The sequence below is a fragment of the Triturus cristatus genome, chromosome 7 (assembly GCF_964204655.1).
Source record: "Triturus cristatus chromosome 7, aTriCri1.1, whole genome shotgun sequence".
Lineage (NCBI taxonomy): Eukaryota > Metazoa > Chordata > Amphibia > Caudata > Salamandridae > Triturus > Triturus cristatus.
The window spans coordinates 648,321,944-648,334,560 of record NC_140590.1 but is presented as its reverse complement, the minus strand read 5'-3'; the positions used below and the strand labels follow the sequence as shown (position 1 = coordinate 648,334,560).

At 43.7% G+C, this 12,617-nt stretch overlaps 1 protein-coding gene across 4 annotated transcripts in view; it reads right to left on the bottom strand.

Moving 5' to 3' along the window:
• Positions 1–12,617, bottom strand: part of CEP112 (centrosomal protein 112) — a 2,536,355-nt gene that overhangs the window by 1,848,884 nt on the left and 674,854 nt on the right. For all 4 annotated transcript variants that reach the window (XM_085617276.1, XM_085617275.1, XM_085617278.1 and 1 more), the window contains one exon: positions 3,614–3,713. In XM_085617276.1, coding sequence (XP_085473402.1) covers positions 3,614–3,713 — 100 coding nt within the window. The remainder of the gene's footprint in view (positions 1–3,613; positions 3,714–12,617) is intronic.

The window sequence follows — 12,617 nt, the reverse complement described above, 5'->3', positions numbered from 1 at the left end:
TATTATTCAAAAGTTCTTTGCTTCCTCACAATACATATCTATCCCATGTTATTTACTTTTAATGCTTCACATTGCCATACAACATTCCTTTTAAGCCAGACCTATTGGCCTTGCCAATGCTTGTTTATTATAATAATATTATTCACTATTACTGTAATAAAAAACCGTAGCACCAGTAATTGAAACAGGACCTCTGCTGGCAGCAGAGGTAATATATAATAAAATAATTTTAAATGTATGTTGTGTGCATGCATGCAAGTGAGAGTCTTTGTGAGTGAGTGTGTTTCAGTAAGTTTGTGTAAGAGTGTCTGTGAGAGTGAAAGCAAAAGTGAGTGACGTGTGGGTGAGAATGAGTAAGAGAAAGATGACAAAGTAAGACTGATAATCAATGAGTAAGAATGAGTAAGACCGAGTAAATATAACTACGTGTTAGAATGAGTCATAGAGAGTGAGAATATGTGAGAAGAAGTATGAGTAAGAAAGTGAGTAAGAGTGAATGTGAGTGAGAGGGAAAGCAAATGCATGAGAATAAGTGAGTCAAAGTAAGTAAGAATATTTATTTCTCATTTTTTCCCTCTCCCTATAATTTACCACTACGTTTCTCTTTGGGGTACACACCAGGTAAATTATTAAATACATTCTGACATTTTTCAGTGTAAAGAACTTAGATTATCAGTGCTTTTCTGTGTTATGTGGCACTATATCCTCTGGGAGCCTGATGAAGACTAAGCTAAATGAGTAATGCTCCTCTGGCATATTATGTGTGAACCTTAACAGAGCTGGGATCTAAAATAGGTACTTCTCTTGGTTTTGCTGCTATATTAACAATGCAGTTATAATGGCACTTTATGGATGTCAATTATTGTGATACCATAGGGTGAAGGCTACATGACATCTCTGTCCAAGATCATATGAAGTCAAGTCCTGTGATGTCATTAAAGTGAAAAGGTATGTGATGCTACTTCCGTTAACTTAAGCATTTTGGTGAATCGACGTCCATGGTTCTTCTCTATCTGACATGTGATTCTTTTTTAATAGAGGGGCAGGTTTGTATATGATTATCCCAACACTTCATCTTACTTTCTCACTTATTGATCATCTGTTCCAGAGGGCCTTTTCCCCCATTGGCTTGCTATTGGAACCTTATTAATCCTCTTCAGTACAATAATAACACATTGCCATACAGCATTGCTACCTTGTTAATCCTCTTCAGTACAATAATGGCAGTCCATTTTCTTTAGCACTCTTATCATTTCAGCCGCCCTTCAACTTTCATGTTCTCTGCGTGTTGGCTCATTACCTGCCAATTCAATCATTCAAAGATCATTAGAAGCGGATGAGTCCCTAGAGATTTATGTCTGAGATTACCTTGTGTTAGTTAGCTCTTTGCTTCGTCAATGTGTTTTAGCCATGTTGTACACCAGTGTGGCCACTGTACAGCATGGCTAAAAGTTAGTGGCATAGAGGAGAGCCGCGTGGAGTGGAGAGTCGTAGAGTGGAGTGGCATAGAGTGGGGTGGCATAGAGTGCTGTAGAGTAGAGGGTTGTGGAGAGGTGTAAAGTGGAATGCCATGGAGTTGAGTGTCGTGGAGAGTCGTACAGTGGAGTGGAGTGTCATACAGTGGAGTGGACTGTCATACAGTGGAGTGAAATATCATACAGTGGAGTGTTGTGAAGTAGAGTGGAATGGTGTAGAGTGGCACAGAGTAGAGGGGTGTACAGTGGAAGGGCATACAGTGGAGGGATGTAGAGTGGAGAGGAGTGGACTGAGTGGCACAGAGTGGAGTAATGTGTCAGAGTGGAGTGATGTAAAGTGGAGTAAAGTGATATATAGTGGAGTAAAGTGGCAAGGAGAAGCGTAGAGAAAGTTGTGTAGAGTGTTGTAGAGTGTAGTGGCATATAATGGATTGCAGGGTCGTAGAGTGGAGGGGCTTAAAGTGGAGGGGGGCCTAGAGTGAAAGGGCATAGAGTGGAGCAAAGTGTTTTTGAGTGGAGTGGTATAGAGAGGTGTACGGTGGACTCGCATAGAGTGGAGTAGAGTGTTGTGGAGTGGAGTAGAGTGTTGTAGAGTGGAGGGTGTGTAGAGTGGAGAAGCGTGGCATATAGTGGAGAGGCGTAGAGTAGCACAGAGTGTCGTAGAGTGAGGTGCCACAGAGTGGAGAAGAGTTGTACAGTGGCCTAGAGTTAAGTGGGGTAGAGGGGCATAACGTGTCACAGAGTAGAGTAGCGCAGAGTGGAATAGAATGTAGCAGAGACCCGCAGGAGTGTTGGAGAGTAGTGTCAGAGTGGAGCGCCATAGAGTGGTGTAGAAAATAATGGAGTTAAGTGTTGTAGAGTGAAGTGTCATAGGGTGGAGTGATGTAGAGTGGAGTCCCATGGAGTCCAATGGGGTGGAGTAGCGTGGAGTGTTGCAGAGTGGAGTAAAGTGTCATGGAGTAAAGTGTCAGAGTGGAGTGGCGTAGAAGTGGAGTGGAGTAAAGGGGCGTGGAGTTTAGTGGTGGGAGGTGGCATATCGTGTTACAGAGTGGCATAGAGTGTTGTAGAGTGAAGTGGCGTAGACCGGAGTGGCTTAGAGAGGAGTGCCCTGGACTGAAGTGGCATAGAGTTTCAGAGAATAGAGTAGCGTAGAGTGGAATAGGGTGTCGTAGAGTGGAGTGTCGCAGAGTGGAGTAGAGAGGTCTAGAGTAGCGTAGAGAGGAGTAGAGTGGAGGGGCACAAGGTGGAGTAGAGTGTCGTGAAGTGAAGTGGCGTAGAGTGGAGTAGGATGCTATGCAGTAGAGTGGAGTGGAGTGTTGTAGAGTGGAGTAGAGTACTGTGCAGTAGAGTGGAGTGGCACAGAGTGGAGTATGCATGGTGTGGTAGTGCAGTGCCATTACAGACAATACATTTTCAATTGACATGTCCATTCCATTAGCACAGACATACAATTCTACTGATAAAACTATACAGTGCACAAACGATAACGCGTGGAAACTGCATCACCTAGTGCACTGATTTGTTTTGATACTATTTAAATATTTGTTTCAACCACACTGCAGAATTACGAAAAATGTGCTTTGTTTGTGCTTTGCTAATTCTGATATATTCTGAAATATTTGCACAGTTCATTTACAGACATTTACATTGAGTTGTGTGCTAGAAAAAAGCCTTTTCTTTCACCCCCAGATTGTCAGCTAAATCCTCTCACTTTTATGTCAGTGAAAAAAAAAGTTAACACCAAGCTCCCTCAGAAGACAGTGCCTGACATTTGACCTCTTTCTTTGAATGCACTGCAAATGTGATAAGATGAGCACAAAATTCAAACACCTGTTTACAGAAAGCGAGCAAATAGAAAGCAAGCAAATGTGAGTTACAAACCACAAAGCCAATTGTAATCAACAGGTAGAATACATTCCCAGGGAAGCTTTCAGAATGTCACCAAGAATTCTTTAACAACATAAAAAGCACAGGAAAGACTGCCTTTTTCATAATACTCAACAGTGGACATCTCGTTATAGATGATACCACTGTGATACCACCTTTGTGTACTTGTAGTTTCATTCTGATGGGCTGCTGCCAAAATTGAATTTTCAGAAAGGACAGGTTTCTCCGACAAGGATTTGAAGCGATGTTACCTTTCCTCTCAAGCTTCCTTATTGTCTCTTCGGAGTCATTCTGTTTATTTCTGTATAACATCTTCAATTCCTCGGTTTCACTATTCTTTCGATCAAGGACCTGGAACGAAAGTAGTGAAAACAGTCCCATCAGTAACAGAGAAAAAATCATAATGAGCAAAAAGGAAACTGATGTCGATGTCGCTTAAAAGTATAGTTTAGAAAAAATGGCAACACGTATAAAACATTCATTAGCAAAACTCGAATAGAGTTACTTTAGGAGCAGTATTTAGTTATCATTTTTTTTTTATAAATACGATGGTGCACGCAGAGTGGTGAACAACTTTGGGACCAATCCAATCAAAAGCATACAAATAAAATACACAATTCAGAAATAAACCTAAGAAGGCAGAATTCTACATGTGATTAGTTTCGTTAACACGGCTAGAGGACTTATAATGTTGGGACAATTAAGATTGTCAAAGCAGCTGGATGTTTTTCACCCCACTAAACTTTGTTCCACACCTCTAAACGAGGTGGAATGACTTCCACTAGCATAGCCTCGGTTAGGTTTGACACAGTGAACATTTTTTAAAACATTTCCAGCTTTTTTTTTTTTTTAACAAACAACTTTTCAAAATGGAGCTAACATGGCACACTTAACAAACTCAACACACAGAGAGATGTTCCCGAGCAAAAAAGCAAGTAAGCATTCAGGTATCAATCATCAGTATCAATCCAATAAAGATTTTTTTAGTCCAATAAATCAACAAACGGTGTTCTTCTTTTATTTTCTTTGTCTCTTTTTCTCTCAAATCTTCTCCATGTGATCATTTGATATTAATCCATAGTGACACATTGGCATAGATATAATAGCCAAAGAATAATCAGTAGCCAACACGTGTTTCGTCTAGGGTGAGTGGCCCGGCGACTTCCTCAGGGCTACAATGATAATAACAAATAGTTCTATTCAGAACATTGTTACTTCTAAATGATATTCACACAGATTCTATGTACAAAAAGTCTCAAGCAGACTTACTAATGTGACTTATATAAAAATCAATAAGTGACCATAGACTCTCAAGAACCGACAGATATCCACCAAGTGACGGAAAGCCAAATGATTAAAGTGCTACCAAGCACAGAAACAGATCAAGAGAGAAAGGAAACAGAGGATCAATAAAATAAATGAAAAGAATCAGAATAAAAACTTAATTAGTTTTACACCCATGTGGCTATAAAGGAAAGGACAAGACTGTCCTAGTGTATTAGGAGCAGAGAAACATATCCAAGTTAAATCCTTAAAATGTCCTTTAAAGATTACTCACCAAAAGGCGAATATCAAAAAGTATTTCACCACACCTCAAGTAAGGCCTGAGTGTGGTACCATACACTTTCATTCGTGTATGTGTAAATGTCTAAGGGGAAAACATGAGAAATAACATCAGCTTATACCATATTCTCTACAAGTCAAATCAAAACTTTAGTCAAACACGTGCGAGATTCCTTAAAATTAAGTTTCTACATCATATATTTGCTGGCTATATTATAACAGAAATGTCCGCACATTTCCATAAGCATCACCAAGAAAATAAGAGAAACCTTGCGTTAACCTACATTGTACCCGACAAGGTACCAGTAACGTCTAATGTCCTATAAATAAATCACTCGAAAAATTTAGGTATTAATCCTATTTGAGAGTATTTAGAAGAGAATTACCTCAGATGAATTATAGTCCCTATCAAAGCGTCAAATGATAAGGATTATTTATATATCTAAAAGTGAAAAAGCGAACATTAGTCAAGCACATCAATATTCCAATGCAGATAGCAAACGAGATTTAATCTACGTCCCACAAGTCAATCCTGCATAAAGTCAGCCCATCACACATAGAATAAATGTTCATACAAAAAAGGAATATCCAGATATGGAAAAACGACCTATAAATCTCAGTTTTATACTGTTATTCAATTAACAAGCGGGCTATAATATCGTAACCTGCGTCACACAATTTTATCTAGCTCTCGTTCATCTCTAATGGAGATTACAGGCAGCAATATAAAACGGATCGCAGTGTTAACGAATTGTCAACGCAGTCTATTTCTATCACAAAATTTCACTCACATCATATTAAAAGAGGCTGTGACAAACACCGTCTCAAACTTAATCCAAAACCTTATAGTAAACAAGGCAAAAAAAATCGTACGTGTTCTCCACATCCATCAATTATTCTAACATTTGCACCAAGTAATACGTCCGTTCCTAGACGAGATCTTACCTAAAAGGGAGAGTACTCCGGTCGGCACCATCGTTATCCAAGTATATGAAACCGAGCTCACTCCCAATGCCGAATATATACGCACATGTGTAAAGCGACATGTGCGACTCCATCAAACAATTAGAAGAAGGACTCTTCGTTATTAGCGTCTATGATGGCCGCCATCTTAAAGAAGTAAAGATCTCCCATATTTGCGCAAGGTTTTAACCCTGCCACGGTTCGAAGTCACAATGCACTTAACAAACTCTTCTACCTCCAGACATGTGTAGAAAATTCCTGAGTCTTCTTACATAGACAAGTCCAAGAAGTTGATTTTAGTCATGTTAAATTCAAGAGTGAGAAGTAAAATATTGTTTTGTCCGATCTGTCATTAAAAGAATGACTTTAAACTGGAGTTAGAGACTCTCCAGATCATGAATACATCATCTATATATCATGACCATCTAGGGATTTATAAAGATTAGTGTTGGTATGAATTGTTGTTTCATCAAAAGTGGCCACCTATTGGTTTGCATATCCATATTGATGTTTGTATATGCCTTTAGTCCGCCACGGCCTTTATTCGTTGTGAAATAAGAAGCCTGATTCAAGATAGAAGTTATTTTTGTGTGACCTCTTAAATACACATGCATGCTCAGGTGCCTTCATTAGTATTATTCTTGACATGGTTAAAGTGCCAAGTAATTCTAAGTCAGGACCGGAGGTGAGGATTATGCTCTGCTTGCTTCCTTTATTTCTATTCCAGCAGACTTCAACAATTATACAAGCATTGGCATAGCCAATAGGTCTCGCTTTTGGGACCTTATTTAGTATTTAGTTATGCAGCACAATATCCTTGGTGCAACAACATTAACTGTTGCATGGTTAAACATTTATAAGGTCCCAAGGGCGAGACCTATTGGCTGTGCGGCGTGCTCACACTGCCCACTTCTCACTAGTGGATAAGTTACGGCATGACATCATGCCAGGTGAGCGTTGTAGGTGAAGGGAAATCCTTTAAAGAGAGTTATTTTCTCTCTGGATTTCCCTTCTCTTTTTGAAACTCGGGAGCAACAACACTGTCCTGGTGTCACAGGGCTCTAAGTGGAAGCTTTTTCAATATTATATACAACAAGCCATAGTTGCTGCTTATTTATCTAATGCAACTAACAACCATTTACAAAGCCAATAGTCCTGACTTGTAGGTATGATCTTACTTGTTGTATGATGTATCGAGATGCAATGACAGAAATAACAAAATACAAGTCGGGCGGCACACTATGCTAAGCACAGGTTTTTTAGTTTAAGTGGTTTTAAGCCACGCCCTTAATTACATTGGCCACGCCCCTTTGAGAGACCCTCCAGATTTTTCATCCCACTTAAAGCCCTGAGTACGCGCTATATAAAAACGTATAAATAAATACTACCTATGCGTGCTACATGCCTGGAAAGCGCTTCAGAGATTTCTCAAGGGTTATGAACGCTTTACCGTGCCACATGCCTGGCCACATAGGTGTCAATGCTGCCCAAGCAGATATCACCATAATCGCAAGTTGGAGACCGAGCAGAGATGCTCTTGTAATTTAATTTTCTGGACAGGGAAATGTATCCTTTCAGTAGTAATTTGCTTTAAATTGCCGTTCACTTCGTAATACCAACTATTAGGTACTCTCATGACCTTTTTCACTCTGCACGCAAGCCTTAGTCGCTACTTTATTCTGGTGGCCACACATTGTCTTTTCTTTCGTGTTTAAACATTGGTTGAATGAGATCACTGGAAGTGACGTCGACGACCTGCCGCTATCCGGTATGTGCCACTTGTCACATCAGGAAGACCTCCACGGGCGTGGTTATTAGATGACGTATATGTGTTTTCGTTGTCAGTAGGGGACGTCTAAGCTTCTGCCTTTTACGTCATTTTAAGAGCGATGTGCAGTGCGGGAATTTTCCAGAGGTGTCTGGGGCGGTCTACTTTTGCGAGGTCTGAAATCACTTGCAGGGTACAGGATGGAGGAAGAGGTGAGGGTACGGGGCAAAAAAAAAACATTACTGTGTACAGTCAGTGGAGAACGCAAGGACAATTGAAAGGGGGGGGAATAATATGCGGCGAGGGGACAGCACAGCTGGGTGAGGGCAACAGAGGAAAAGCAGAAAGGGGAAATGGTGGTCAGGAAATATATCAGCGAATTGGTCGAAAAACGAGATAGAGGTCAACAGCAGGTGATCAATCTCAGAGAGTTCAATGGGTGGCTGGTCTACCGCTCCTTCAAGATAAAAGGAATCCACTGTAGGAAGCTGGCTCTGTATATACTATACCAAAATGAGGTATAGTGTGCACAGAGTCCAGTGGAACCCCAAAGGTAGGTAAAGGTAAAAGTAGATAGCACCTTACTCTATATTTGTGGTAGTGTGGACGAGCAGTAAGGCTTTATCAGAGGGTAGTGTTAAGCAATTGTTGTACATACTCAGGCAGCAAATGATGCCACACACTCAAAGACTGAACTCAGACAAATTTGTTTGTATCAAAAAGATGATTAAGTTATTTTATTTCTTAGAACTAAGACAAGCCTGGTGCAGGTAAGTGAAATAAATGCTTTGCAAAATCTTATGCGTTGTTTTACAATTGAATGCAGGTTCAAATCCAGTTGATTGAATTACAGGTAATGCACGTTACTTTTTAGACTACTTTTCAGATTACATTTGCTAATCAGTGTGATATGCCTAGATATCACATAGACATGTCCTAGACAAAAGGTAAGTGATTCACTTTTAGTACATAGGCAGTTGTTCAAGGTTCCATACAAACCAACTCCACACTTAAAACAATTTTTAAAGAAAAGCAGTCAATGCAATCCTATGGGAGGAAACCGAGTTATCCGGTAATTAGTTACTTGTGGGAGTTGGTATTCTGGGGTTAGAACTAGGGTTCCCCCTAGGATCAAGGTTGCACTCTTAAAACACCCTCAGCGGCACTAGGGTGTCTGGGTGCAGAGTGCTGAGGTCCAATGTTATCCAATTGGTGATAGGGGGCCTTCAGTTGGTGGCTGCTCATGAGCAGGCCCCAAGGTTGTGGGAGCAAAGCTCCTGGTGTTAGGCTCAGGGCAAAGGGGGATCCGAGTTAGCACCCAAAGTACACCCGCAGCAACACAGGGGCGGCTGGGTGCAGGGTGCTAGTTTGGAGTCGGGTGCCCTGTTGATTTCAATGGGGATTTTCCGGTTGCAACAAAGACTGCAGGCTCGGGGACGAAGACCTTATGGAGCTGACCACCAGTTGGAGAGGTAAGTTGAGGTGCTGGGACACCATTGGTTGGGCCACCCAAGGCCGTGGGACGTCAGGTGTAGGGGTGTCTTTAAGGGTCGGGATTTTCTTACCAGCTGTAGTCGCAGGCAGGGGGATACTCCAGAAAGAGGCTGCAGGCTTCGCTTGGAGATTCGAGGCAGGTCAGAGATCACCAGATCTCAGGTCAGGATTGCCGGGGAGACCTCCTCGTGGTGTTGGGCCACTCGAACTTGGGCCGTGGGCGTCAGGTGCAGACTCACGTTGTGGCCTTAGCCAGAGTAGTCTGTGCAACTCCAATGCTCACAGGAGACAAAGTCTTTGGCTTGGAAGGCAGGGCAGGTCCTGCAGGTTCTTGAGGTTGTTGGCTGCAGGACACACCAGGATTTCCCTGGAGCAGGTGCTAGGTAGGGACAGGCCGGTAGGGCTGAGGACAAGTCAGTGGGCGTTGTCCTCTTCTTAGTTCAGCACAGCTTCTTCGGTCCTTCTTCTCTTGTTTTTGTCGATTCTTGTCTGAGGAGGCAAGGTTTAGGGTTGCCCCATAATACTAGATTTAGGTGTGTTACAGGTAAGGAAAGGTTGAGACAAATTGATCCCTTTGTTGGGGTGGGTACACCCCCTATTATGCCACCCTTAAGTAGGAGGGTGCATATGCCTCACTCTGGTTGGCTGGGTCTCCCATCTGTAAGATGGCGGGGACTGAGAGTTGTGCTTCACCTTGACTCCCCCACCTGAGGGCTGGGGTTGGCAAATGTGGGCACACCTCCCTTCCTCACTTGGTTTTCCCGCATATTCTCCTGCCCAAAGTGGGGGTACGAACCGGTGGAGGCCAGTTGCTGAAAGCAGCAAAGTTCTGGGGTAGCTCACAAAGGTGGCAAGCCTTTGAAGCTTCCTCATCATGGACCCTGCCCATTCTGGGGGAGGAGGCTTGGCACCTCGTCCCAGGATATGCATTGTTTCAGACCCCGGAGAGCAGCAGGCTCTTGACCCAGGGGTCCAGAAACATGTCCAGTGGTGGCAGCTTGCGAGAAGCCACTCAGCCTGGACACTAGTGTAAGGTCGTGTTTCAGGGGGCATTACTAAGATGCCCTCTGAGTGCAGTTTTCATTAAATCCCACACTGGCATAAGTGTGGGTTTAATGTGCTGAGAAGTCTGATACCAAACTTTCAATTTTTCAATAAAGCCATTAGGGCGCAGTGGAGTTGACAAACTTCCAGCATCATATACTCTTACTGGCATTACTGCAATTACAATGTCTAAGAATTGACTTAGACACTGTAGGGGTACAGGGCTCATGCACCTGTACCCTAACAACTGGTATAGTGCACCCAGCTGGAGGGGTGGCTGACCTATGCCTGGGCAGTGGGTTGTAGGCATGGCACACAGGGATGTGTGCCATGTCGACTCTTCACTTTGTTCTGCACCAAAACACGCAGCCTACAATGGCAGTGTGTGTGTGTACAGGGCCTCTAAGGGTGGCACAATAAGTGCTGCAGCCGTTAGAGGCCTTCCCTGGCCAAAGTGTCCTTGGTACCTATGGTACCATTTACAAGGGACTGACCTGTGGCCAAAGAGGGCCAATTGGGCTTCGTTTTTAATGCAGTTTTGGTAAAGAACATATGCCCTGGGTACCTGGGCAAAAAGTGGGGTTAACCATGTAAAAAGAGGGCACTTTCGTATATCCACCTCTTACACAATTTGCTCCACCTCAGTGAGTGGATGGTGCGTCTGGATCCAAAGGACACGTACCTGATGGTCCCCATTTTCTCCCCACACTGCAAGTTTCAGCAGTTCTAATGGCAAGATCAGGTGTACGAGTTCACGATCCTGCTCTTCGGACTCTCCTCACCCCACTGGTGTTTCACCAAGGTTATGAAACCAGTGGTGGAATACCTCAGGCTCAGAGTTTTCATCTCATAATATACTTAGACGATCTCCTCCTCCTCTTGGATCAATGTCCATCATGACTGGCAGACCAACTGCAAATGGCGATCCACTTGCTGGAATCCTTAGGCTTTGCCAGCAACGAGAGGAAGTCGCTCTTGGTCCTCTCCAAACAGATGACCTTCCTGAGTTTTGTCATCAATCCAGTGGGAAAGACCCTAAACCTTCCCTCTCTGAAAGTGGGCACGAATCGCAGAGAATTGAAAAGGACACTGTCCAGACCGACAACCTGCCTTCGACAGGTGGCCCGCATGGTGGGCCTTATGTCCTCCTCCATACAAGCGATCTTTCCGGGCCCTCTCCATTACAGTGCTCTCCAACGCCTCAAAGACTTCCACCTGCGCAAGGGCTTCCAATACTCAGAATAGATTGCCCTCATGAAAGAGGTCAGTGAGGAAATGCGGTGCTTGTTGGCCCACATGGAGACTTGGAACGGGAGGGCTATTTTCGGCTCCAACCCCGATATAACTATAGAGCCAGATGCCAGCAAGTCAGGTTGGGGAGCTTGCTGAGGGGATTAATTTACATGAGCAAAATGGTCTGCAGAGGAACAGCAGCTCCATTTCAAATACCTAGAGCTATTGGCGGGGTCCTTACTGATCAGATGCTAGACAAAGGACAGAGTGAAATGTAGCGTTCTAATGAAGATGGAAACATTTCAGTAGTTTGTTACATCAACCATCTGTGGGGTACCAAATTGAAGGTGTTGGCAGATTTGGCCAAGGAATTCTGGGTATTTTGGATATCCTACATCGTCTCCATCATGGCAGAGTATCTTCTGGGAGCCTCTAACCAGGTGGCAGACTGGTGCTCCAGAGAATGGTCAGATATGAGTCTGTGGCAATTTGATCCAAGGGTCTTCAAGAGACAGAAAACCCTTTGGGGTCTCTTCACAGTGGACCTGTTTGCCTCCCGGCTGGACCACCAGGTTCCCAGATGCTTCAGCTGGAAACTGGACCCTCTGGCGACAGCCACAGATGCCTTACTCCAAGATTGGTAGAAGGAGACAGGCTTTGCGTCCCTCCGTTTGCAATGATCATGAGATTGTCAACTCAGGTCAGATGACAGAGGGCAAGCGTGGTCCTGATCACTCCATTCTGGGGTCTCGCGTATGGTTTCTAGTTCTTCTGGAACTTTCTTGGGATTCTCCAATCCTACCGCACGCTCCGGATCTCCTTCTGGATCCTCTTGGCAATTGTCACCTGCTAATTCGGCAGAGACGCATGCCACTCATGGCTTGGCAGATTACCGGCAACGCTGACGAGTCCCAGGGCTTTTGCAAGAGGCTGAAAGAATGCAGACGGCAGCCTGGGCAGATGGCACCAACAAACGATACAGGTCTGTTTGGTCCAGATTGGTGCGTTGGTGTGTTCAAAACAGTCAGAATCCCATGGAGTATTTTGTGGTCCCAGTCATGAATATCTTAGCGTCACTAGCATCCCAGGGTTTGGCCTACCGGACAATAAACACCTATAGAGCGGCTATCTCTGTGTGTCACGTTCCTGTGACGGGGTCTCCGGTGGGAGAAAATCCCTTGGTATGCAAA